We start from the raw sequence: 26,771 nt of genomic DNA, 5'->3' as shown, positions 1-26,771 counted from the left end.
TCACACTCACAGCAGCTCTCACACATACACAGGGTCACACTCACAGCAGCTCTCACACAGTGTCACTCACAGCAGCTCTCACACATACACATAGGGTCACACTCACAGCAGCTCTCACACATACACAGGGTCACACTCACGGCAGCTCTCACACATACACAGGGTCACACGGCAGCTCTCACACACACAGGGTCACACTCACAGCAGCTCTCACACATACACAGGGTCACACTCACAGCAGCTCTCACACATATACAGGGTCACACTCACAGCAGCTCCCACACATACACAGGGTCACACTCACAGGCCGGGTACGTGAGCAGACCTGCCTTCCTTGCTGAATCAGGGCCCTGTGTTAGTAAATGCAGCCGGTAATTCTGGATTACCAACAAAAGTGATATAAACAATCGCCAATGGGGGTGTCATATATATATATATATATATATAAATAAAAACAAAGACAATAATATATAAGTATATGATTTAATTACAAAAACATTCATTTAGGTGTTACTGAGCGCACAATAAAAATACAATATGCAAAAAAAATTGATAAGGACTAAATATCTCACAGATATCACTACAGACAGCAACTGCGAGACAGACCAATGTCACGGTCACCCTGACACTGTACCACCTTGTACAATACATGTTACTAACCCAGAGTGTTATAGGGTCCAATTCAGTAATAATATTGTTATATGTACAATCACACACAATGTCACCTTGTATAGAGATAGCGATAAGCTTCTACTCACCGACTAATGTAATCATACACCTGTACATGTAACACTGACTCTATAACCACACACTAGTGCTGTGACCTAGGTCTGTATGTCACCCAGCAGTGGTAGAATGATGAGCTGTAACATCACAGTATATCCACACTAATTACTATGGTAAAATTACCCATACTTAGGGCATGTAACTGGTTTATCACATCTATGAGTTTCTCTGATGTGTAAGAAGAGGTGGTGTCTGTGTAAAATGCTTCCCACACTTAGAACTAGGAATGGATATCAGAAACCGATGGTTACCAACCATCAATGTTACCAATCCAATTGAAGTACTCTTTCCATCGAATAGAGGGGTTTGCGACAGTATGAATTAAGCGAAAAACACCCTAAAGTGGTATTTTCGGTGCCTATTGCAGTGCTGTTTTTTTCTACGCATGGTTTAACCACCAATGGTTATGCCATTGCATGGTTATGATGTGATAGCTAGTAACTATCGTATCACATGTTTTGATGTCAGTAGCCTGGCAATCATTCGACACCAAGCTCCTCATGTCCATCTCTATTCAGAACATGGAAATGGCCTCTCATTTGTGTGACTTCTCTCATGTGTAACAAGAGCTAATTTCTGTATAAAACATTTCCCACACTCAGGACAAGGAAATTGTTTCTCACCTGTGTGACGTCTCTTATGTATAACAAGCAGTGATTTTGTTGTAAAACATTTCTCACACTCAGAACATGGAAATGGTTTCTCACCTGTGTGACGTCTCTCATGTATAACAAGAACTGATTTCCGTATAAAACATTTCCCACACTCAGAACATGAAAATGGTTTCTCACCTGTGTGACTTCTCTCATGTATAACAAGAGATGATTTCTGTGTAAAACATTTCCCACACTCAGAACATGGAAATGGTTTCTCACCTGTGTGAATTCTCTCATGTATAACAAGAGATGATTTCCTTGTAAACCATTTCCCACACTCAAGGCATGAAAATTGTTTCTCACCTGTATGAAGGGTCTGATGTGTAACGAGCTGTGATTTCCGTGTAAAACATTTCCCACACTCAGTACATGGAAATGGTTTCTCACCTGTGTGACTTCTCTCATGTATAACAAGATCTGATTTCCTTGTAAAACATTTCCCACACTCAGAGCATGGAAATGGCCTCTCACCTGTGTGACTTCTCTGATGTGTAACAAGAGCTGATTTCTGTATAAAACATTTCCCACACTCAGAACATAGAAATGGATTCTCACCTGTGTGACCTCTCTGATGTGTAACAAGAGCTGATTTATTTGTAAAACATTTCCCACACTCAGAACATGGAAAAGGCTTCTCACCTGTGTGACGTCTCTGATGTGTAACAAGCAGTGATTTAGTTGTAAAACATTTCCCACACTCAGAACATGGAAATGGTTTCTCACCTGTGTGACTTCTCTTATGTATAATAAGATGTGATATCTGTGTAAAACATTTCCCACAAACAGAACACGGAAAAGGTTTCTCACCTGTGTGACTTCTCTGATGTGTAACAAGAGCTGATATATGTGTAAAATATTTCCCACACTCAGAACATGGAAATGGTTTCTCACCTGTGTGACTTCTCTCATGTAGAACAAGCTGTGATTTATATTTAAAACATTTCCCACACTCAAAACATGGAAATGGTTTCTCACCTGTGTGACTTCTCTCATGTAGAACAAGCTGTGATTTATATGTAAAACATTTCCCACATTCAAAACATGGAAATGGTTTCTCACCTGTGTGACATCTCTCATGGAGAACAAGCTGTGATTTATATGTAAAACATTTCCCACACTCAGAACATGGAAATGGCCTCTCACCTCTGTGACTTCTCTTGTGTCTAACAAGAGCTGATTTGGGAGTCAAACATTTTCCACACTCAGAGGTGACTATATCACTGCTATGATCGGAACTATGTGTAGCAATATGTGAGTTAACAGAAGTACATTCCTCAAGAATAGAGGGATCAAATGATATTACACTCAGAAGAGCTGGATGTAGATTTAGGGTAATGCGGTTTTCTTCTGAAGATCCTTGTGTGGGGTTGTCTTCTAATTTAAAAACGTGATGCCCCTCTGAGGTCTTCCTTGTATTCTGTCCATCTGGTAGAAATAAAATAGTTATCCAAGTATCCCACAGCAAAGGCATCATTAATCATTATTTATATCTCACCCCTATTCCCATAGATTTGTGCTTAGTACATCATGCGGAACACTTTGGGCTGGTACCGGTCACACTCGTACACAATATAGGAGAAGAAAGGAAACAAGGGGAGTTTGCCATATTAGAGCAATAAGACTTACTAAATGGAGCAGACCCCTAGGACTCTAGGTCTTCTTACTAGTCCAGGAGCCGGCCAGCCCTAGATAATGCCCAAGGGGGAACTCATCCGGTTCCCAAGTTCTAGGCAAAGGGTGATAGGTCTATCCCTCACCTCAGCATTTAGGCTATACGTCTTTATGAGGACGTCATTTATTTTTACACAAGATAAATAGGCAGAAATAATTCCTCAGTGTTACAAAATACTAATGGATTAAGGATGTATAATTATCTATCTGTATCTATATAGCTCTATATATACAGTATATCTGTCTGTCTTACAAGTCGCTCTGAGTGCTGCCGCAGATGCTATATATTTATTGCTTTCCAGACTGGGAAAGGTAATTGGAGGGCACCAGGCGGCAACCGTGTGTGTACCGGCATTACCGAGTATTATACGAGGGTTGTTCAAAAAGTAATGCCTAAACGCTCACAACTCAAATTGTATTATAGATACAGATTTGAAAATTTGCAGTAAAATTCTTTGAAGTCTTAGTAACAGAATGACTCTACTCAAAAACTTCACCATCGGCCCTCAATTTTGTCCACCTCTCAACCCAAGCTGTGAATCCACTTTGGAAAAATTCCAGTTGTTTGGTGTTTGACTAAGGAATGTATGGCGTTTTTAACAACCTCTATGTCTTCAAAATGTTGGCCACGGTAACAATTTTTGAGAGGGCCAAACAGATGAAAGTCAGAAGAAGCCAAATCAAGACTGTATTGCCCACCCCATTTTGGCAATGGCCGCAGATGTTGCCATCAAAGTGTAGGGTCTGGCATTGTGGTGATGACATTTGACAGTGGAATTGTTGACTTTTTTTGTGGATGGCTTCTTTCAACTCCTTAAGTTTAATAATGTATCGATCACTGTTGATTGATTGGTTTTGTTCTAAGTAATCGATGAGAATAACACCTCGGCAATTCCAGAAGAATGTGGCCATGACTTTGTTTATAGATCGCTGTGATTTAAACTTTTTTGGCCTAGGTGAACTTGGATTTTTCCATTGCTTTGATTGGGCCTTTGTTTCTGGGTCATAAAGGAATACCCAGGTCTCATCTCCTGTAATGACATTTTCCAAACAGGTCTCAAAGTTGGCTTCAACGTTGGTCAAAACGTCATTGAACACTTCCACCCTCTGGGCCTTATGATCCTTGGTTAATTGCTTTGGAACCCATTTAGCACACACTTTACGATATCCCAAATCATTGATTAGTGTTTCTACAGTGCCATGGCTACATTCAAGTTCATCACTGATATCTCTGATGGTCACACAATGGTCTTTCTGAATCATGGCATCGACTTTGTGTCGGTTCTCTGCTGTCACTGTAGTTGATGGTCTGCCACCACGAGGTTTGTCGCACAGAGACGATTCTCCCAATTGAAAATGCTTTATCCACCTACTGACATTGCTATAGTCAATTGTACGCTCTACATACACTTTTTTCAGTCTTCTGTGGATTTCTGTAGCACTGCAGCCTTCTTTTTCCAGAAATTCAATGACGACTCTTTGTTTCATCTTGGATTCCATGATATTTCTTGGACTACCTAAACAAAACTACATATATAGTTAGCAGACATATTAAACTACAAACTGACAAAGTATCAAATAAATGTTGCATATTATTTCAGAGTTACCAGCATTTAGGCATTACTTATTGAACAACCCTCGTACATGTGTCACTGTTGCCACTTAATGGTGAAACACGTGCCGCCTGCTCAAAGAGAAAAAAAAACAACTTATCTTCGGGACTGCTCCAGCAGTCCCACTGCTAGTGCGGTGCCTTCTCGCACCAAACAGAACAACTGGCGCCCTGTGACCAGGGGCGGGGTATATAGGGGAGGACCTGGTGCATCCTGGGACAAGAGCGCTTTAATTAACTGTTTGGTGCCTGGATGAATCCATATACCCCAACGTAATGGCTGTGGACCCCATGTACCCCAAAGAAGAAAAGAGCAATATATAGAAATCTAATATGTGGTGCAATCAAATATATAGATACTTAGGAGTCATCCATCTGTGAGGGCCGGGCTGGAGCACGGGGTCAGTATCTCTACCTTCTCTAAAATAATGGACTGTAACCTAGTGGCTACCGACATCCACAAGCAAACGCAAAGGAAAGCCCCAGCGATAACGGTTGCCATGTTCTCCGAGGACACTAGTAACATCCCAAAGATCATGACATTTAGCAATAGTTCTAAGGGCCAAATCTTGGAAAACATAAAAATAAGACATAAGGAGGACGAAACAATACTGTTCTTTGTCCTCAAAGAGAGAAATGTCAAAAGAACATCCCTAGAGGAAAGTGTGAGGGTTCTGGGTCTGCAGGTTTAGGGTGCAGAGCCCGGCAAGACCATTCATTATGGAGGGAGGAATCAGATAGAGATGGAACCAGAAAATGAAAGAACAGAAGATAGCTTTCCATACCTGAAGCTCTACTGACTCTGGGATGCCACAAAGTATGAGGTTGTTACGCCTTTGAAAGTTCTCAAGGTCCCTCGCATTAAAGAACACATTCTCCTAGTGAGGAAAGCCAATTTTATGTAGAGCAGAATCATGGAGTTTATAGTCATCGTTCAGTTTAGATTCCGCAGCCACCACCCATTGGGACAAATCAGAAACATCCTTATGAATCTCCCCAATCATTGTTTGAAGGTCAGCAGTGAGTGAGTACCAAATTTGAGACACCCACAAGTGTGATCCATATCACCATCTGTAAACAGAGGAGTGGAGGAAGGAGGGGATTTAGGTGGAGGCACTTCCGGGCTGAAAGTCTATCCCTTCTTAGATTTAGGTGCACTATATAAACATGTTGTACAATCATGCGGACAAAAAGACATTTAGGCGACAGGAGGTAGCTAAACCTCATGGGAGGGCTTCCGAGGGAAAACAATAAATTTTCAGCACCCCAAAATAAAGGTCCTTACTGGAAAAGAGCTGTACAAGGAAATGGAGATCCACCCCAAAACAGGACTAGGGGAGGACAGGCAGCAGACAACTGAGGAAGAGAGGCCAGCCAAAATGACAGGAGCTGTACAGGGTCCAATGGAAACTGGTGAAAGCTGAGGAAAGGTACAGGGGGTGAGACGATTGCAGAATGCAGGGAGACAGCACGGTGAGTTTCCAGAGTCCAGCAGGTGCCAACAAAAACCACACTCTTCGGCCATGCTTGTCGTGAAGGCTACTCAGGGGAGGAGGGAGAGCCAGAACACGGTGCAGTGAATGACAGGCAGACCCCATCAGATCACCAGGAGAGGACAGTACCTCAGTCCAATGTGCATCATAAACTCCTCAGTGAGCTATAGCCATCACAATGGACCCTTATAGCATTCACAACCCTCTTCCAGAAAGAAGCCTCATCTGTTGGAGCAACCGGAGAACTGGAGCACTCCCTCAGGTGTACAGGAGCCATCAAGCCACAGGAGGGAGACAGATGAGACAGTCTCTATAGGTAAGTCAGCAGGTAGACACTGGAGGTCTGTCACGGAAACCTGAATGGAGACCAGCCTAGTCAGGTGCAGCTGTCATGGCCTTCAAGTGCCAGGGACTCAGCACAACCAGGGAAAAGAGGAGGAGAACAGCCCAGTCAGGTACAGCTGTCATAGCCTGCAAGTGCCAGGGACTCAGCGCAACCAGGGAAAAGAGGAGGAGAACAGTCCAGTCAGGTACAGCTGTCATGGCCTGCAAGTGCCAGGGACTCAGCGCAACCAGGGAAAACAGGAGAACAGTCCAGGAAATCCTTGCAGGCCTCACAGTGTAGGAAAATGCAGTTGTGAGACAGCATTATAAGGGAAGAAATTATAAGCATTAGTTATAAACTTCCTAATCTGTACCACAATGTGTATTGTAATTTAACAGTAAATCAATAGACTAACACAATGAACGTAGTCACAATCACTTTACTTGTTGTACTATTGAAATCAATTACAGCCAATGGGTGAGGATAACATGGATATAAGGGTACGTGTGATGTAATACAATGGGTGAGAATAACATGGATATAATGGTGTGTGTGATTTAATAGAATGGGTGATAATAACATGGATATAAGGGCATGTGTGATGTAATACAATGGGTGAGAATAACATGGATATAAGGGTGTGTGTGATGTAATACCAATGGGTGAGAATAACATGGATATAAGGGTGTGTGTGATGTAATACAATGGGTGAGAATAACATGGATATAAGGGTGTGTGTGATGTAATACAATGGGTGAGAATAACATGGATATAATGGTGTGTGTGATGTAATACAATGGGTGAGAATAACATGGATATAAGGGTGTTTGTGATGTAATACAATGGGTGAGAATAACATGGATATAAGGGTGTGTGTGATGTAATACAATGGGTGAGAATAACATGGATATAAGGGTGTGTGATGTAATGCAATGGGTGAGAATAACAAGGATATAAGGGTGTGTGTGATGTAATACAATGGGTGAGAATAACATGGATATAAGGGTGTGTGTGATGTAATGCAATGGGTGAGAATAACAAGGATATAAGGGTGTGTGATGTAATACAATGGGTGAGAATAACATGGATATAAGGGTGTGTGTGATGTAATACAATGGGTGAGAATAATATGGATACAAGGGTGTGTGTGATGTAATACAATGGGTGAAAATAACATGGATATAAGGGTGTGTGATGTAATACAATGGGTGAGAATAACATGGATATAATGGTGTGTGATGTAATACAATGGGTGAGAATAACATGGATATAAGGGTGTGTGTGATATAATACAATGGGTGAGAATAACATGGATATAAGGGTGTGTGTGATGTAATACAATGGGTGAGGATAACATGGATATAATAAGGGTGTGTGTGATGTAATAACAATGGGTGAGTATAACATGGATATAAGGGTGTGTGTGATGTAATAACAGTGGGTGAGAATAACATGGATATAAGGGTGTGTGTGATGTAATACAAGGGGCTGATGGCTCCTGATGTATGAGATACACCAGAGAGTGTGGGGAGGAGACTGGTCAGATCTCTGGGCTGGTAACACACAGTGACATGATAGGATTAGAGGAGTAGGAGTCTAATAAGGGTTGATTACATTTACCTCATTAGCTTTTACTGACAGAGGAGGGTGTAAGATTAGAGATTGCTGTAGTGACTGAACAAGGAGAATATGTGACTCTTTTCTGTAATAAGTGTTTATTACTCACCAGTGCTGATATCTGTACGGATTTCCTCCTCCTTATACTGCTGATCACCCCTCACATACATCTCTTCTTCTCCATCTATATCTTCTGCCTTTATATCAGTCACATACGTCTCTTCTTCTCCCTCTATATCGTCTGCCTTTATATCAGTCACATACATCTCTTCTTCTCCCTCTATATCTTCTGCCTTTATATCAGTCACATACGTCTCTTCTTCTCCTTCTGTATCTTCTAACTTTATATCAGTCACATACGTCTCTTCTTCTCCCTCTATATCTTCTGCCTTTATATCAGTCACATACGTCTCTTCTTCTCCCTCTATATCGTCTGCCTTTATATCAGTCACATACGTCTCTTCTTCTCCCTCTATATCTTCTGCCTTTATATCAGTCACATACGTCTCTTCTTCTCCCTCTATATCTTCTGCCTTTATATCAAGCAGAATATCAACCTTATTAATCCATTAAACAATAAAAAAAAAACTTTAGTGATGTTTCTTTTCAATAATGGAGATTACACAATATAATTTAAGTACATAAAACAAACACGGCTTCTCTACCTGATCCTCCTGTGGGTTCCTGTGATTCTCCTCTGTACAATCCTGTGAATAAAGAGGACGGGGACATCTCTCTGGGGTATTTCTGTTACTGAGTCCATCTGTGGGAGACACACAGTGACTGAGTACATTGAATATATGTGATTATCAGGTGATATGTGTATTTAGAGGGCCCCCATACCTGATCCCCCCTGCAAATAAATGACAGTCTCCTCTTACCGAGTGATGTGAGGGGCCGGTGATTCTCCATCATCACGTCCTTGTACAGACCCCTGTGTTCCTCTATATACTCCTCCTCCTGCATGGAGACATAGACAGTGACATCCTGACACCATATAGGAACCAGACACACACAATGATACAGTCATCACCCAGACACATTCCCTGGTGTTACTGTATAATGTCCCATTCCCAGCAGTCACCTCTCCAGTCATCACCCAGACACATCCCCTGGTGTTACTGTATAATGTCCCCTTCCCAGCAGTCAACTCTCCAGTTGCAGCTGAATGTTGAGTTCCAGTATCTTGTGGTTTTTGTATCTCTCATGTATAAGTCAGTGAGGTGGAGGCACCGTGATGGGTCTCTGGGTGCTGCTCAGTCCTCCTGACACACAGGGATAGCAGCTGGGTGACTCACACTCACCGAATGTCTTCTTCACAACTGTGCATTCCTGTTTATTGAGGCAGACAAACTATCACTGTATACACTCCCAGATCCCTCTCACCTCCACAGCCATGTCCCTGTATTATTACTATAGATATAAATAATGTCACTGTGACACTCCCAGATCCCCTCACCTCCCCAGTCATGTCCCAGTATTATTACTATAGAGATAAGTGATGTCACTGTGACACCTCCAGATCCCCTCACCTCCCCAGTCATGTCCCTGTATTATTACTATAGATATAAATGATGTCACTGTGACACTACCAGATCCTCTCACCTCCCCAGTCATGTCCCTGTATTATTACTATAGATATAAGGGATCTCACTGTGACACTCCCAGATCCCCTCACCTCCCCAGTTATGTCCCTGTATTATTACTATAGATATAAGTGGTGTCACTGTGACGCTCCCAGATCCTCTCACCTCCCCAGTCATGTCCCTATATTATTACTATAGATATAAGTGATGTCACTGTGACACTCCCAGATCCCCTCACCTCCCCAGTCATGTCCCTGTATTATTACTATAGATATAAGAGATGTCACTGTGACACCTCCAGATCCTATCACCTCCCCAGTCATGTCCCTGTATTATTACTATAGAATGATATAAGTGATGTCACTGTGACACTTCCAGATCCCCTCACCTCCTCAGTCATGTCCCTGTATTATTACTAGAGATATAAGTGATGTCACTGTGACACTCCCAGATCCTCTCACCTCCCCAGTCATGTCCCTGTATTATTACTATAGATATAAGAGATGTCACTGTGAGATCCCCCCTCACCACCCCAGTCATGTCCCTGTATTATTACTATAGATATAAGTGATGTCACTGTGATACCTCCAGATCCCCTCACCTCCCCAGTCATGTCCCTGTATTATTACTATAGATATAAGTGATGTCACTGTGACACTCCCAGATCCCCTCACCTCCCCAGTCATGTCCCTGTATTACTATAGATAGAAGTGATGTCACTGTGACACTCCTAGATCCTCTCACCTCCCCAGTCATGTCCCTGTATTATTACTATAGATATAAGTGATGTCACTGTGACACTCCCAGACCCTCTCACCTCCCCAGTCATGTCCCTGTATTATTACTATAGATATTAGTGATGTCACTGTGACACTTCCAGATCCCCTCACCTCCTCAGTCATGTCCTTGTATTATTACTAGAGATATAAGTGATGTCACTGTGACACTCCCAGATCCTCTCACCTCCTCAGTCATGTCCCTGAATTATTACTATAGATATAAGTGATGTCACTGTGACACTCCCAGATCCCCTCACCTCTCCAGTCATGTCCCTGTATTATTACTATAGATATTAGTGATGTCACTGTGACACTCCCAGATCCCCTCACCTCCCCAGTCATGTCCCTGTATTATTACTATAGGTATAAGTGATGTCACTGTGACACTCCCAGATTCTCTCACCTCCCCAGTCATGTCCCTGTATTATTACTATAGATATAAGTGATGTCACTGTGACATTCCCAGATCCCATCACCTCCCCAGTCATGTCCCTGTATTATTACTATAGGTATAAGTGATGTCACTGTGACACCAGTAGATCCCCTCACCTCCCCAGTCATGTCCCTGTATTATTACTAGAGATATAAGTGATGTCACTGTGACACTCCCAGATCCTCTCACCTCCTCAGTCATGTCCCTGTATTATTACTATAGATATAAGTGATGTCACTGTGACACTCCCAGATCCCCTCACCTCCCCAGTCATGTCCCTGTATTATTACTAGAGATATAAGTGATGTCACTGTGACACTCCCAGATCCTCTCACCTCCCCAGTCATGTCCCTGTATTAATACTATAGATATAAGTGATGTCACTGTGACACTCCCAGATCCTCTCACCTCCCCAGTCATGTCCCTGTATTATTACTATAGATATAAGTGATGTCACTGTGACACTCCCAGATCCCCTCACCTCCCCAGTCATGTCCCTGTATTATTACTATAGATATAAGTGATGTCACTGTGACACTCCCAGATCCCCTCACCTCCCCAGTCATGTCACTGCATTATTAGTAGATATAAGTGATGTCACTGTGACACTCCCAGATCCCCTCACCTCCCCAGTCATGTCCCTGTATTATTAGTAGATATAAGTGATGTCACCGTGACACTCCCAGATCCCCTCACCTCCCCAGTCATGTCCCTGTATTATTAGTAGATATAAGTGATGTCACCGTGACACTCCCAGATCCCCTCACCTCCCCAGTCATGTCCCTGTAATATTACTATAGATAAGTGAATCACTGTGACACTCCTAGATCCCTTCACCTTCCCAGTCATGTCCCTGTATTATTACTATAGATATAAGTGATGTCACTGTGACACTCCCAGATCCTCTCACCTCCCCAGTCATGTCCCTGTATTAATACTATAGATATAAGTGATGTCACTGTGACACTCCCAGATCCTCTCACCTCCCCAGTCATGTCCCTGTATTAATACTATAGATATAAGTGATGTCACTGTGACACTCCCAGATTCTCTCACCTCGCCAGTCATGTCCCAGTATTATTACTATAGATATAAGTGATGTCACTGTGACACTCCCAGATTCTCTCACCTCGCCAGTCAGCAGGTAGATTATCTCCAGGGTGTCATCGCACTGTTATCATTGTCCATCCTCAGATGAATGGTAATTAGAAGATATATTTATTTTCTTCTAATTTAAAAAAATTGCAGCATGGAAAAAAATGGATTTATAAAGATTATTTGACATATTCTATTTATGTGATCAAGTGGTTGGAGTGGAAATGTCTGTGGGTGGCCAGGTGAATGCAGGAACCTTTGATTCTTAAATAAAAAACTTTTGATTCTATTTATGGTTATTGAAATCCAATTTTATGAAATTTTTATTAATTAAATCGGCATCTGCCAGGTAACATTAGCTGCCCCTACTCCATACCGCCTTGTTACATGGAACCCGCTTCCCAGTCATTGTGGCTGACACCGACATGATGACCTAAGTTTCACCATGGTCCAATTTTATAATAATAGATAGAAATAAAGCAAAATATAAAAAACAGCACAAGTAGCAGAAAATGAGAGATATGGTAAGAACTTACCTTTGTTATCTCTCTATCTACGAAGTCCATAGGGTCCACAGGGTGACCTTGGGGTATAGGTGATGCAGAGTCATCTGGGCACCTTACGCAGTAAGTTTTTCCCCCTGGATGTACTGGGTCTCCCTTCTATACCCCGCCCCCGGGCCAGAGGCACCTCAGTTTCGTAGCAAGCCAAAGGCAGGAGGAGGATAAAAGAGAGAAGAAAGTCTGGAACACTCAAGAATCACATTCTCACCCAGAAGGAGATGGAAAACGGTGACCAGAGCAAAGCCCATCTGAAGCACAGGTTCATCAGGTTGTGTGCCCTGTGGACCCTATGTAAAAGAAAGAGAGATAACAAACGGTAAGTTCTTACCATATCTCTAATTTTATACTTCAGGGTCCATAGGAGTCCACAGACCTAGTAGAATGAGCAGTAACAGAGAGTGACACTGGAAGGCCCTAATGAGTGTAAGCCTCAGAGCTAGCCAAGCGAAGCCATCTAGCCAAAGTTTGTCTATTGGCTGGCCATCCCTTCTTGTGGAAACCATAAAGCACAAACAAGAAGTCAGACTTCCGAATGGGAGCTGGTACATGACACATAATCCTGAGGACACACACCACATCCAATGAGGCCTCACCTGCGAGAGGTCTGGAGAATTAAAGGTTGGCATAATAATTTCCTCATTAATGTGGAAACTAGAGACCACCTTATTAAGGAACCCAGGGCGAGTCCGAAGCACTGCCCTGTCCTGGTGAAAAACATGAGCCCCCCCAAATCTGACATCCTTCTGGCAGAAGCAATAGCCAGAAGAAAAACTGTTTTAGCAGTAAGCCATTTGAAATCCACTGAGTCCAGGGGCTCAAATGGAGGGCCCAAAGGTCAACAGTCAAATCCCAAGGCTCCACAGGAGGGACAAAGGGAGGCTTGATGCGAAGGACCCGCTGTAGGAAAGTGCGGATATCAGGAAGAGCAATCCTTCGCAGGAAACACACTAAAAGGGCAGATACATGCACCTTCAGCAAAGCAAGGCGGAGACCAAGGTCCAAACCCGCCTGCAGGAAAGCCAAAGCTCTAGATATCCTAAACACTTGGGGGTCGTAACCTCTGGGACGACACCATTCAACAAAGGTATGTCACACCCTGTAGTAAATCCTAGCAGAGGCAGGCTTTCGTGCTTTAAACATGGTGTTAAACACAGAGCCGGAAAAACCCATGGACGTCAGGACAGGTGTCTCAAAAGCCACGCCGTCAAAGACAGACGACCCAGGTCCAGGTGTTGAGGCAACAGCAACGGAGTGTCGATGGAGAGACTCTGAAGATCTGAGTACTAGTGACATCTGGGCCATGCTGAAGTCACCAGGAGGACAATGCCACCTTCTTGTTTAAACTTCCGAAGTACTCAAGGAAGAAGGAGATTGGAGGGAACAGGTACACAAAGTAAGGTCCACTTGACTGACAGAGCGTCTACCAAGAGAGCCTTAGCGTAAAGTGGCAGTTTGTGATTGTGTCGAGAGACCATGAGGTTCACGTCTGGAAGGCCCCACTTGTCCACTAGGAGCTGAAACACTTCTTAGTTAAGAGACCATTCCCCGGGAATGCACATCGTTATGGCTGAGGGAGTCTGCTTCCCAATTGAGAACTCCTGGGATGAAGACTGCCGATATGGCTGGGAGATGGCCTTCCGCCCATGTTACAATGCATGACACCTCTGTCATAGCTGCCTGACTTCAAGTCCCGCCTTGTTGTTTTATGTAAGCCATGGTCGTGGCGTTGCCTGACTGAACTTGCACGGGCTTTCCATGAAGCATTAGCCTGGCTTGTTGCAGGGCCCTGAAGACCGCCCGAAGTTCCAATATGTTGATTGGTAAAGCAGACTCCTCTGCTGTCCACCATCCCTGAAAAGATTTTGGACCTGTCACTGCGCCCCTAATTCCGGAGACTGGCGGCCGTCGTCAGTAGAACCCAGTCCGGGTTCCAAAAGGGGCGCCCCCTGGTGAGGTGGACCGTTTTCATCCACCAAGTCAGAGATAGACACACCTCCGGAGAGAGCACCATCATTTGCGTCCTTATCCGATGGGGTAATCCGTCCCACCTGGAGGATTAATTTCTACAGCGGCCTAGGCACATTCCACCATGTCGAACGTCGACACCATGGATCCTAGTAACTGCATGGCTGAGTGTATTGACACTCGGCAACTGTGGAGGCATCTGCGCACTCGCGTCTACAAAGTGGAGATCTTTTCTGCTGTCAGAAAGATCCTTAGCTGATGTGAGTCTAATAGAACTCCCAGATGAAGCATCCTTTGAGATGGGATCAGGGAGGATTTCTTCCAATTGATCAAACAGCCGTGCTTCTGTAGTACAGATATTGTCAGCTGTAGGTGGTGATGAAGTACCACTGGAGACCATACCAACCAGTAAGAGGTCGTCCAGGTATGGTAACAGGCAGCCGCAGATTGGTTGCCATTACCGCCATAATTTTTGTAAACACTCGAGGTGCAGTAGAGAGGCCAAACGGCAGAGCCCGAAACTGGAAATGTTGTTGTGACACAGCAAACCTGAGAAATCGCTGATGAGATGAAGCAATCGCAATATGCAGATATGCATCCTGAATATCCAGTGACACCATAAAACCCCAGGATCCATCACCAGTATGATGGAGCGTAGGGTGTCCATCCTGAACCGAGGTACCTGGAGGAATTTCTTCAGGGACTTGTGATTGAGGATAGGACGGTGGGATCCATTCGGTTTGTGAACCAGAAAAAGGCTGGAATAATAAACCGTTCCCCTCTGTGGAAGGAGAGGGTGTACCCCTGAGAGACCACTTCTCTCACCCAGGTGTCTGTGGTAGTCTGACACCAATGTTAGGCGAATTGATGAAGTCGGCCTCCCACCCTGAGAATCTCACCCCATCGGGCTGAGGGCTTGTCATCAGGCTTGGCAGCCGGACGTCTCGCTGTGGCCGGAGACTGGCCACACGTGGGTGAAATATCCACTGTAGCACTGAAAGAGTTAAAGTCCCAGTATGGACACAGTATAAAAGCACAAACACTGCACATGGTTTATAATAAACTGTAGTAATATACACATATTATGCAGTAGAGCACTGCATCTGATCTGCAATGCATTGGTGTATAAAGCAGAGTATATATAATAGTCTATGACATGTGTGAATGTATTTGTATGTTATATGTGCACTTCTCAGATATGCCTGTATAGTATAAGACATGAGCAGCGTTTGTGGCTGCAGGAAATTAGAGGCTGTAATTATCTAGCAGGAGGTCTGATGAATAGAAAGACCTGTGTACTCCAGATGAGACCTGGATGGAAGCTTTCTGTGTGAAGGTGTGAGGAGAGTCAAATGGCCAAATCATCCTGTGATATGTCCCTGATATTGTCTCCTGTGTCTGCACTTCCTGTGATATGTCCCTGAGACTGTGTACGGTGTGTCTGCACTTCCTGTGATATGTCCCTGAGATTGTGTCTTGTGTGTCTGCGCTTCCTGTGATCTGTCCCTGATATTGTCTCCTGTGTCTGCACTTCCTGTGATATGTCCCTGAGACTGTGTACGGTGTGTCTGCACTTCCTGTGATATGTCCCTGAGATTGTGTCTTGTGTGTCTGCACTTCCTGTGATATGTCCCTGATATTGTCTCCTGTGTCTGCACTTCCTGTGATATGTCCCTGAGACTGTCTCCTGTGTGTCTGCACTTCCTGTGATATGTCCCTGAGATTGTGTCTGGTGTGTCTGCACTTCTGGGGAAATAATGTTTGTTTTTCACGATTCCCTGCACATTGCAGGAAGACGAATGCTAATACTATTGCTGGTTATTCTACATAGTTTGATTCTGTGCGATAAATATATCTATCAAAGGATGAAGGTAACTTACCATTTCCTGTGAAATGTTCTATCTACATGTTAGGAGACAGCTATACTGGATGCTAAATCAGGTTGTATTTAGGAATCAGCTGCTTTTAGTGGTAGATTAGAAAGGAGAAAATTGGGCAACTTCTTATGAAATGTGAGACGTGGTTAAATATATTTTGTGAGGACGCATGATTCGTAAAGAGGAACACAGGGCGGATTTACCCCCCTGTGATAGTGTGTGTAAGAATGATATAAAAAGAGGGCCTGTGAGCCCTGTAAGTGTACATCCTTGTAAATCCTTTGTGGAGAAGAATTGCTGGAAGAACTATTGTATGCTGAAATTTGCCTTCCACCGGAAGGACGAGTGTTTTTTATTACATTGAGCAATACACACCGTTGCTTTTATTTCGACATCATCGGTACCCTGCGACCAACAGAATTGCGCCAAACACTATTCCATTTTCCTACTGTTCTGGGTTGAGCCGAGCATCTCCGAAGCTCAAGCCCCCTGCCTGATACTGTGCAGAGCCTGGTCCATTGCGAGGGATCAGGTGGGAACAGCCGACACCAAACAGGAGGTGTGGCCGCAGCTTGTCGAAGCATACGCAGCAGAAGAGTTCTAACCTTACCTGGGGCCCGATAGGACAAAGTCCAAGACCTCGAGGGAGCAGGAGCAGAGGGCAGACAAGCCGACTTGGCTGCTGCTAATGTATCCACAATTTTATCCAAATCAGGGCAAAACAAGACTTTACCGTTATAAGGTAAACACTCTAAGCCCTTCTTGGAGTCAGCATCTGCCCTCCCAGAGCGAAGCCACAGAGAGCGGCAAGCTGCAACAGCCACAGTGGAAATCCTGGCATTCAATAAGCTGGCATCCAGACAGCCTCGTTAATATAGGTAGCTGAATCTCGGAGGTTGCCCACTAGATTCAACTGCTCTTTAGTAGCATCCGTAGACAAGGACTTCTCCAGTGTGTTAGCCCAACATTCCATAGCCCGAGCCACCCAGCAGATAGCCATGGCTGGTCTGCACACGGCACCTGAAAGGAAATAGATGGGACTTTAGGTAAACCTCCACCTTCCTATCTGTGGAATCCGTCAGGGATGATGTGGAAGGCATAGGGAGAGTCGCTCTTTTAACCAAGCGCGTCACATGAGAATCCACCGCTGGTGCAGTTTCCCATTTAGAAAAATAGTCCTCAGCAAAGGGATAAGCATAGGCCAGACGCTTCTGCGGCTGGTAACGCTTTCCAGGTGTTTTCCATGCCACATCCAGGTGATCCACCAGCTGGTCAGACAAGGGTAAAATTATTTTAGCCGGTCTAGTTTGGGGTGTCTCTACTCGCCGCACCTCAGCCACACTCTGTAATGTGTTGGGAATCGTATTAACCCACTGGGGGAGAACACCTGCATCGGTGTAGTTGGCTGAAGCAGGCCCTGAGAGGGCACAAGCTGCTGTTATGTGAACCCTAGTGGGGAAAATACAGGAGGGGCAGCTAAACGTCCCTCAATGGCCGAAAGTGCTTGTGCAAAGCACGCCTGGAGGAGTATAACATTTCATACATAATCCCTCAGGTACATGTCTCCCACCCCTAGCTCCGCTGTACACGTTTTCCATAACAGCTGAACAGGAGCCAAATTTGGCCTATCACTCTCACTACCAGACATGGTGGAAAGGATACCAGTATACTATATGTGACCCCCCACACAGAATATAACAGACTGTGCGGCTGTACCCCAACAACACCTATTAGGGCTCAGTGAGAAAAAAAAGATACAGGGAAAGTAAAATGGCTGACAGGAGAAAGTGACACTCAGACAGACAGCGCTAGCATGCAGTCACATACAAAGTAGTTGTAAATGACACTAATCATCTACAAAGACTATGTGCCTGGTAGGAAAACAGTGCTACATACGCTGACCACACAATTGGGAGAGGTATGGGGACCCAGGATTCACGCTCCTCAGAGAATCTGTGATCTTGCCAAGGAGAAAATAGCTGCCAGAGATCCAGGAAGGTGTATTCCACTGGGAGAGCTGCCACTGCTAAGCCTAACCGCAGTGGAAGGCGCACTACGCAGAGGGGAGGAGCCGGCTGTAAACAGGGAAGGCAGCCTCCCCTAACCGGTGATTAACCCTTGTGGCGCTGGGAGTGCAATGTTTCCCAGGCATTGTGTCCCTCGTGTCCTCAGGCAGGCTGTAAGTGGTAGCGCAGGTACTCTATATCACTGTACAGTCCCCTCTATATAATAATACCACATAGTGTGTACTGGAAGCCGTGTTATTCCCCCTCATATATCACTGTACAGTCCCCTGTCCCCCTATATAATAATATCACATTTCAGTTTGTACTGGGAGCTGTGTTATTCCCCCTCATATCACTGTACGGTCCCCTCTCCCTATATAATAATAATACCACATATCAGTGTGTGCTGGGAGCTGTGTTATTCCTCATATATCACTGTACGGTCCCCTCTTCCGCTATATAATAATACCACATATTAGTGTGTGCTGAGAGCTGTGTTATTCTCCCTCATATATTACTGTACAGTCCCCTCTCCCCTATATGATAATAATACCACATATCAGTGTCTGCTGGGAGCTGTGTTATTCCCCCTCATATATCACTGTATAGTCCCCTCTCACCTATATGATAATAATACTACATATCAGTGTCTGCTGGGAGCTGTGTAATTCCCCTCATATATCACTGAATGGTCCCCTGTCCCCCCTATATAATAATAATAATAATACCCCAAATCAGTTTGTGCTGGGAGCTGTGTTATTCCCCCTTATATATCACTGTACAGTCCGCTCTCCCCTATATAATAATAATACCACATATCAGTGTGTGCTGGGAGCTGTGTTATTCCCCCTCATATATACCTGTATGATCCACTCCCCCCTATATAATAATAATACCACATATCAGTGTGTGCTGGGAGCTGTGTTATTCCCCCTCATATATCAATGTATAGTCCCCTCTCCCCTATATAATAATAATACCACATATCAGTGTGTGCTGCGAGCAGTGTTATTCCCCCTCATATATCACTGTATGGTTCCCTCTCACCTATATAATAATATCACATATCAGTGTGTGCTGGGAGCTGTGTTATTCCCCCTCATATATCACTGTACAGTCACCTCTCCCCTATATAATAATAATACCACATATCAGTGTGTGCTGCGAGCTGTGTTATTCCCGCTCATATATCACTGTATAGTCCCCTCCCCCCTATATAATAATAATACCACATATCAGGGTGTGCTGGGAGCTGTGTTATTCCCCCTCACATATCACTGTACAGTCCCCTCCCCCTATATAATAATAATACCACATATCAGGGTGTGCTGGGAGCTGTGTTATTCCCCCTCATATATCAATGTACAGTCCCCTCTCCCTATATAATAATAATACCACATATCAGTGTGTGATGGGAGCTGTGTTATTCCCCCTCATATATCACTGTACAGTCCCCTCTCCCCCTATATAATAATAATAGCACATATCAGTGTGTGCTGGGAGCTGTGTTATTCCCCCTCATATATCAATGTACAGTCCCCTCTCCCTCTATATAATAATAATACCACATATCAGTGTGTGCTGGGAGCTGTGTTATTCCCCCTCATATATCACTGTACAGTCCCCTCTCCCCTATATAACAAGAGATATGGTAAGAACTTACCTTTGTTATCTCTGTTTCTACGAAGTCCATAGGGTCCACAGGGTTGACCTTGGGGTATAGGTTGGGAACCAAATCCGGGCACCACGCAGTTAAAGCTTTTAGCTCCCAGGATGCACTGGGTCCACTCTCCCTATAACCCCACCCCCAAGCCAGAGGCACCTCAGTTTGTAAGTAGCCAAAGGCCGGAGGAGGAGAGAAAAAGAGAGAGAAAACTGGAACACTCAATAACCATACTCACCGAAATGGGAGACGGAAAACCGGTGACCAGCCACACAGCCCATATGAAGCCAGGTGCGTCAGGGCGGGCGCCCTGTGGACCCTATGGACTTCGTAGAAACAGAGATAACAAAGGTAAGTTCTTACCATATCTCTTGTTTTCTACTTCAGGGTCCATAGGGGGTCCACAGGGTTGACCTTGGGGATGTCCCAAAGTAGTTCAACCAAGGGTGGGGACGCTCCTGTGCTGAGAGGAGAATCCGTCGCCAAAAAGGAAGCATCCTGAGAGGCAAAGGAAACCAATGCCTAGAACCTTAAAAAGGTGTGGACAGAAGACCACGTGGCCACCTAGTAAGGCAAAACAGCCGAGGCGCCACAGCGAGCCGCACACGAGGGTCACATGGCCCGAGAAAAAACAAGCATCAACAACAGGAAGGCCTACCCATGGGTAGGCCCCTGAGGAAGACCTACGAGGCCATCCAAGCCAACATTTGGTTATAGGCCGGCCATCCTTTCCTGTAAAAACCAGAAATCTCAGACCACCAATAAGGAGTCCGATTTCCGTAAGGAACCTGAACGGATCACATAAATCCAAAGAGGCCAGACCACAGTCAATGAGGCCACACCAGCCGAGAGGACTGGGGACAGAATGGCCGTACCATAAGTTCCAGAATAATATGGAACCTGAAAACCACTAAGAAGAAACACAGGGCGAGAGCAACTCCCACCCTGACATGATGCCCTCCAGAAGAGGGAGCCACATGAGAACGCTCCCAATTCAGACACTCTCCTGGTTGATATAAACACCCTGAGAGAAAGAGAGAGCCTAAGCAATAGACCATGTAATGGCTATCACAACCAGCGGTTCCATTGACTGTCCCCGGAGGTAACGAAGAACCACTACTTACTCCCAAGGAGTCCCTAGGGAGGACAAATGGAGGCATAATCAAGAAAACACTCCAAAGGATGAACTGGATACCAGAGTGAAGCAATTCCATATCTTAACCATACTGACAGTGTAGAGATCCGCACTGTCAGGAAGACCAGGCCAAGTGTGAAACCCAAGCCAGCCGGAAGGAATGCCAGAATATCTGGAAATCCTGGACACCGGAGGATTGTATCGACAGGTACAATACCATAAGATTTATGGCTGCCACAGTTTGTGGTAGGTCCCAGCAAAAGCTGATCCATGTGCTCTAATCATTCCAACGATGACAAAGCCAGGGAAGCCGTAAGACCACTGTAAGGACACAGTCAAAGACAAATGACCCAGGTCCAAGGCAAAACCAAGGACCCTGAGACAACAGGTCCGGGCAGTGAAGCATCAGGGATGGAGTATCGATGTAGAGACTCCGAAGATCCAAGTACCCCTGACATCTGGGGCAATCAGGAGCCACCAGCAGGAAAGCATCTCCGTCTCGATTGAAAACACTTCCAAAGACCTCGAGGAAGAAGGGAGACCGGAGAACACAGGTACACAAAGTGGAAGGACCACTTCACCGACAAAGAGTCGCTGAGGTTTGCTTCAGAATCCCCAGAGCTGAACTGTAACACCATAGTGTGATAAAGTCAGAAGGCCATGAGGGTCACCTCAGGGGAGCCCCCCCTGCTCACCAGGAGATGAAACCTCTCTTGGGGAAGAGACTAGTCCCCGGGATGCACGTCGTGACGGCTGAGGACTCCCGCTTCCCAATGGAGAGCTCCTGAAATGAACGCTGCAGAGATAGTCCGAGGGTCTCCTCCCGACCATGTCCGAATATGTGACATACCTGTCATTGCCACCCAACGAACAGTGTTGCTAAAAAGGAAGCCACTGTCCTGACCCTGTCGGACTGAACCTTTTCAGGTTCACCGGGAAACAAGAGTTATGCCAGAGTAAGTTAATTGACAGGGTGGAATCGACAGACGTCCAACTGCACTGAAAAGGATTCGATCCAGACACTGTCCCTAGCAAAGAAAACCCTGGACGAGATGGCCATAGCCACCCGGACAGGGACCGACTTGCCTCCGGAGAGAGCATCATCGTTTGAACAGTTATCCGACATAATTGGCTCATCTGGAGATGAGCCAATTATGGAAAGGCCTGGAATGGAACTGAGCCCATTCCACCATGCATCCCAGAGTGTAAAGACATCTGTCGACTGCGCAGACAACCATGTACTCCTAATGGAAGAGAGGAGATTCCGTCTTACGCCAGAAGAATTCTCAGATTCTGAGAATCCAGCAGGGATCCTAGATGAAGAATACCCAGAGAGGGATGCAGGGAGGACTTTTTCCCCGTTGATTAAACGTCTGCACCCTGAAGAAGCCACAGTCATCCTGACCTGGCCGTAAAGTACCCCGGTGATCCCGCTAAGAGCAGGAGGCCGTCCAGGTACAGGAGCATTGGGATATACTGAACAGAAGAACTGTCAGAAAATCCAAAACGCTGGTAAACCCCTGTGGGGCTGAGGACAGTCCCAACAGGCAGAGCCCGAAAAATTGTAAGTGTTGCTGTGATACAGCAAACCTCAGCCCATGCTGAGGAAAGGTCTCTGTAAGTACCCGTAGGCACGCGTCCTGTATATCCAGTGATACCCTAAAGTCCCCAGGTTCCAAACATCGTATGATGGAGCATAGGGATTTCCTCCTGAGCCCAGGTAGCTTTAGGAACTGGTTCAGGGAATTGAGACAGAGAATAGGCCAAAGACGACCATTCAGCCACCGCACCAGAAAGAAAACAGAACAACCAGTCCCTCACTGAGATAGTGGGGATGGCCTAATTAGCTCCGCTTACCGCAACAACTGCATAGCTTTCTGGATCTGTAAGGCCCTTGTAAAGAGGGCGTACCCTCCTACCCACGTAGCCGCGGCAACTTGACACTAATACCGGGCGAACTGAGAAAATCGGTATCTCCCAGTTGTAGGCCTGTCCCGTCAGACTGAAGAGATATCCGTAGGTTCAGAAGCAGGATCGGCTGGCAGTCCAGGCCTGCTTGGTACTGGATATGTCGGCCCTTGTAGATGCCGACAGTCTACGAAGAAACAGACCTTTAGGCTGACCCAGAGAACAAAAAAGACTTAACAGACTTAGTCTGAGGCCTTGTAGTGGGCATAGCTGAAAGCGGTAAACTTGTCGTTAGTAATACTGCCAATGTTACTACAATCTTGTCAAGGTCAGGACCAAACAATATCAACCCTAAAGATGGTATCTGCACCTCTGCATTCCCAGAGCGCAGCCATAGGGTATTACGGAGGATACAGTCGCAGCCGGAACTCTGAAAGTTAGGAGACTGGTATCCAATATAGGCATTTCCACCTAGGACAACAGCATATATTACGTGAGCGACCAAATACATTTGAACCCCCGACGTGTTGGAGGGGAAAAAACGTTACAAATGCATCAACCCAATATGCAATAGTATTAACCAACCATGCTATAGCCATGGTAGGATGGGTAACAACTCCTGAAAGCAAGTATACTGATTTCAGGCAGAGTTACCACCTACGGATCCGAAGAATCCGACCACGCAGGAATGGGAGGCGTAGTAACGTCTGTAATCAGACGAGTAACACGCCCATCCCCCCCAGGAGGGGCTCGTGATGACCCTCAGGGAATTTGGGACAGGAGGCCAAACACTGTTGTAACACCTCCTATCTGGCAACAGCCAGAGTCCCGCTATGCGATCCACCCGCTAGTCAGCAACAGGTAACCCGAAGGCACGCAATACTGAGGGTGTATGATACAGGTGCAGGTCAACATTCACTCTAACCAGAATGGACCTGCTACCAGCCCTAAAACAGGGATAATAATACCTGAAATAGGCTTCCCCCCGTGTAAGAGGGAAAGAGCCCCGAACAGTACCCAGTACACGGCAGAGCCAACTGGGAAGTAACCACAGGGCGTCAACCACGCCAATTAGCGTTTCGTAGAAAACGACATCCACCCAGGGTGGCTGTTGTGGTAATCCCTGCAAGGGGAATGACAGACTATTGTGGCACCAGGGGGAATTCATATACTGCGAAAAACCCCTGCAGGGAGCGGTAGTCTGTGTCACAGGTGGAAGAGTGCAAGAAGCTGCGAGATACCCTGAGATGAAAAGGGCAGTATGGTGAAGTAACCCCAAGTGAGGTACAACAATGGGGCCCGCCCGGCGATCCGCAATTGAGAGGATCCCGAGAAAACAAACCGCCCAAGGGGGTCGTGAAAGAGGCCGGCACCAGATGACGCCACATACAGAACCCTTTATGAGTCAAATCCTCCGCACTAACACCTGCAGCACATGACTTGCAGGATAGTAAAAATGGGTGCAGTATAACGCTCTATCTCCTGGTCAGACATATCTGACCAATCTTGGCGGAAATATTAAGCAGTACTATACTGGTCCTGACTGATGCCAAAAATTAGCTGCAGGGACCCATTTTCAGCGTATGCAACACACAGTTCCATCTAAAATATGGCAACGTGCAGCACGCAACAGTATGTGACAAACCACACAAATATTAACAAGTATATAAATGTGAGGTCTCAGAACCACCCTAAGTACAGCTGTATTAGGGCAGATAAAGAAAAGGGATAGATATACACTGACAGGTGAGAGAATAAAGTACAGTCAGCACTAGCATAAGTCACATACAATGCAGATATATACATATATACATAAACATGTCATATAATATACTGCACTATTACACTGCATTCAACTGCCCAGATTCAGTGTCTGGGAAGGCTACAGTGCTGTGTACACTGACCTGATGGTGAGGTACGCAGGGGGACTGGGCTCACTGTCATCTCCAGAGATTTCTGCTGCACCACAGAGATAAAATGGCCGCTGGAGACCTCAGAGGAAGCGTGGCCCGCGGAGGAAGCAGCTCAGCGACGCCAGACTATGGATACTGAAAGGCGCGCTGAGCTGAGGGGAGGAGCCGCTGTAACAGGGAAGGCTGTCTCCCCTGGCCGGCTATTAACCCCCGGGACGCCGGCTCCCTGCACCGATCGTAAGTCCCTGGTGGTCTAGTGGACACACGGGGTATGGGGGGCCCGCCATCACTGCCGGCGCCTCCGGTCTGTCCCCTGAGACCGGAGGCACAGGACTGCATTTGAAATGCGCGGATCACCGCAAGCGGTGATCCGCGACCTTACCTGCTCCCCGTGGATCCGGCAGCAGTCCTGGGCGACCGCAGAGTCCGGCTAGTACAGACTCTGGGGTCCCGCTGAGATCCCCAGATCTGTACTGGCGTCTCAGCGCCAGCGGGGTGACGGAGCGGCAGCTTAGACGTCCTATGGACAGTCCGACGCTGCCGCTCTGAAGAGTCCAAAGTCCATGAAAAAACTTTGTCCCTAAAAAAATAAAATAAGCTTAGGGGCTGCTAATCAGCTCCCCCTGCGCTAACGGTGACCCGACTCCGGCCGGGCACCAACTTAAACTGAGGTGCCTCTGGCTTGGGGGTGTGGTTATAGGGAGAGTGGACCCAGTGCATCCTGGGAGCTAAAAGCTTTAACTGCGTGGTGCCCGGATTTGGTTCCCAACCTATACCCCAAGGTCAACCCTGTGGACCCTATGGACCCTGAAGTAGAAAATAATAATCCCACATATCAGTGTGTGCTGGGAGCTGTGTTATTCCCCTCATATCACTGTACGGTCCCCTCTCCCCTATATAATAATAATACCACATATCAGTGTGTGCTGGGAGCTGTGTTATTCCCCCTCATATATCACTGTACAGTCCCCTCTCCCCCTATATAATAATATACCACATATCAGTGTGTGCTGGGAGCTGTGTTATTCCCCCTCATATATCACTGTACAGTCCCCTCTCCCACTATATAATAATAATACCACATATCAGTGTGGGCTGGGAGCTGTGTAATTCCCCCTCATATATCACTGGACGGTCCCCTCTCCCCTATATAATAATAATACCACATATCAGTGTGTGCTGGGAGCTGTGTTATTCCCCCTCATATATCACTGTACAGTCCCCTCTCTCCTATATAATAATACCACATATCAGTGTGTGCTGGGAGCTGTGTTATTCCCCCTCATATATCACTGTACAGTCCCCTCCCCCTATATAATAATTATATATAATATGAATGATATATATTACCTCAGCCTCGCTGAATAATATCAGCCTACAGGTCTGTGACGTCCAGAAAACAAAATGGCGTCAGGTAGTGTCTATGGCTCCGCCCACGACAACATCACGTGGCCAAAGCTGGCGTTTAAGGTGTAACATGGAAGTCCAGAAACTACACAAAAATGGCCGCCGCCCAAAAGCTTATATAAATTGTTGATCCTCTTGTGATGAAGGCTTAACCAATCAGATGCTGGCTGCTGATCACATGACACGGATAGTCTGTGTCTGTTACTATAGAAACTAAGCAGCTTTCGGCTTTATGAGAAGAGATGTGACAGTGCCTGTACTACAGGAAAATGGCCGCTGCT

At 45.6% G+C, this 26,771-nt stretch overlaps 1 protein-coding gene across 2 annotated transcripts; it reads right to left on the bottom strand.

Annotated features, from left to right (window-relative positions):
- Positions 1-512: 512 nt before the first annotated feature.
- On the bottom strand, positions 513-26,513 carry LOC148512030 (uncharacterized). 2 transcript variants are annotated; one of them, XM_088482340.1, is made up of 5 exons: positions 26,434-26,513; positions 9,042-9,120; positions 8,826-8,923; positions 8,270-8,717; positions 513-2,867 (listed from the first exon to the last, which is right to left on the bottom strand). In XM_088482340.1, exons 2-5 carry the CDS (start codon positions 9,073-9,075, stop codon positions 1,297-1,299), a joined length of 2,151 nt encoding a protein of 716 aa, XP_088338466.1. In that variant the 5' UTR covers positions 9,076-9,120; positions 26,434-26,513; the 3' UTR covers positions 513-1,296. The 2 variants fall into 2 exon arrangements, with proteins under 2 accessions (XP_088338466.1, XP_088338467.1); XM_088482341.1 differs by having other exon boundaries at positions 8,270-8,693.
- Positions 26,514-26,771: the final 258 nt, after the last annotated feature.

Source organism: Taudactylus pleione, unplaced genomic scaffold, assembly GCF_031769625.1.
Source record: "Taudactylus pleione unplaced genomic scaffold, aTauple2 ptg000285l, whole genome shotgun sequence".
In the NCBI taxonomy this organism is placed as follows: domain Eukaryota; kingdom Metazoa; phylum Chordata; class Amphibia; order Anura; family Myobatrachidae; genus Taudactylus; species Taudactylus pleione.
This window is presented reverse-complemented; position numbering and strand designations above follow the sequence as displayed.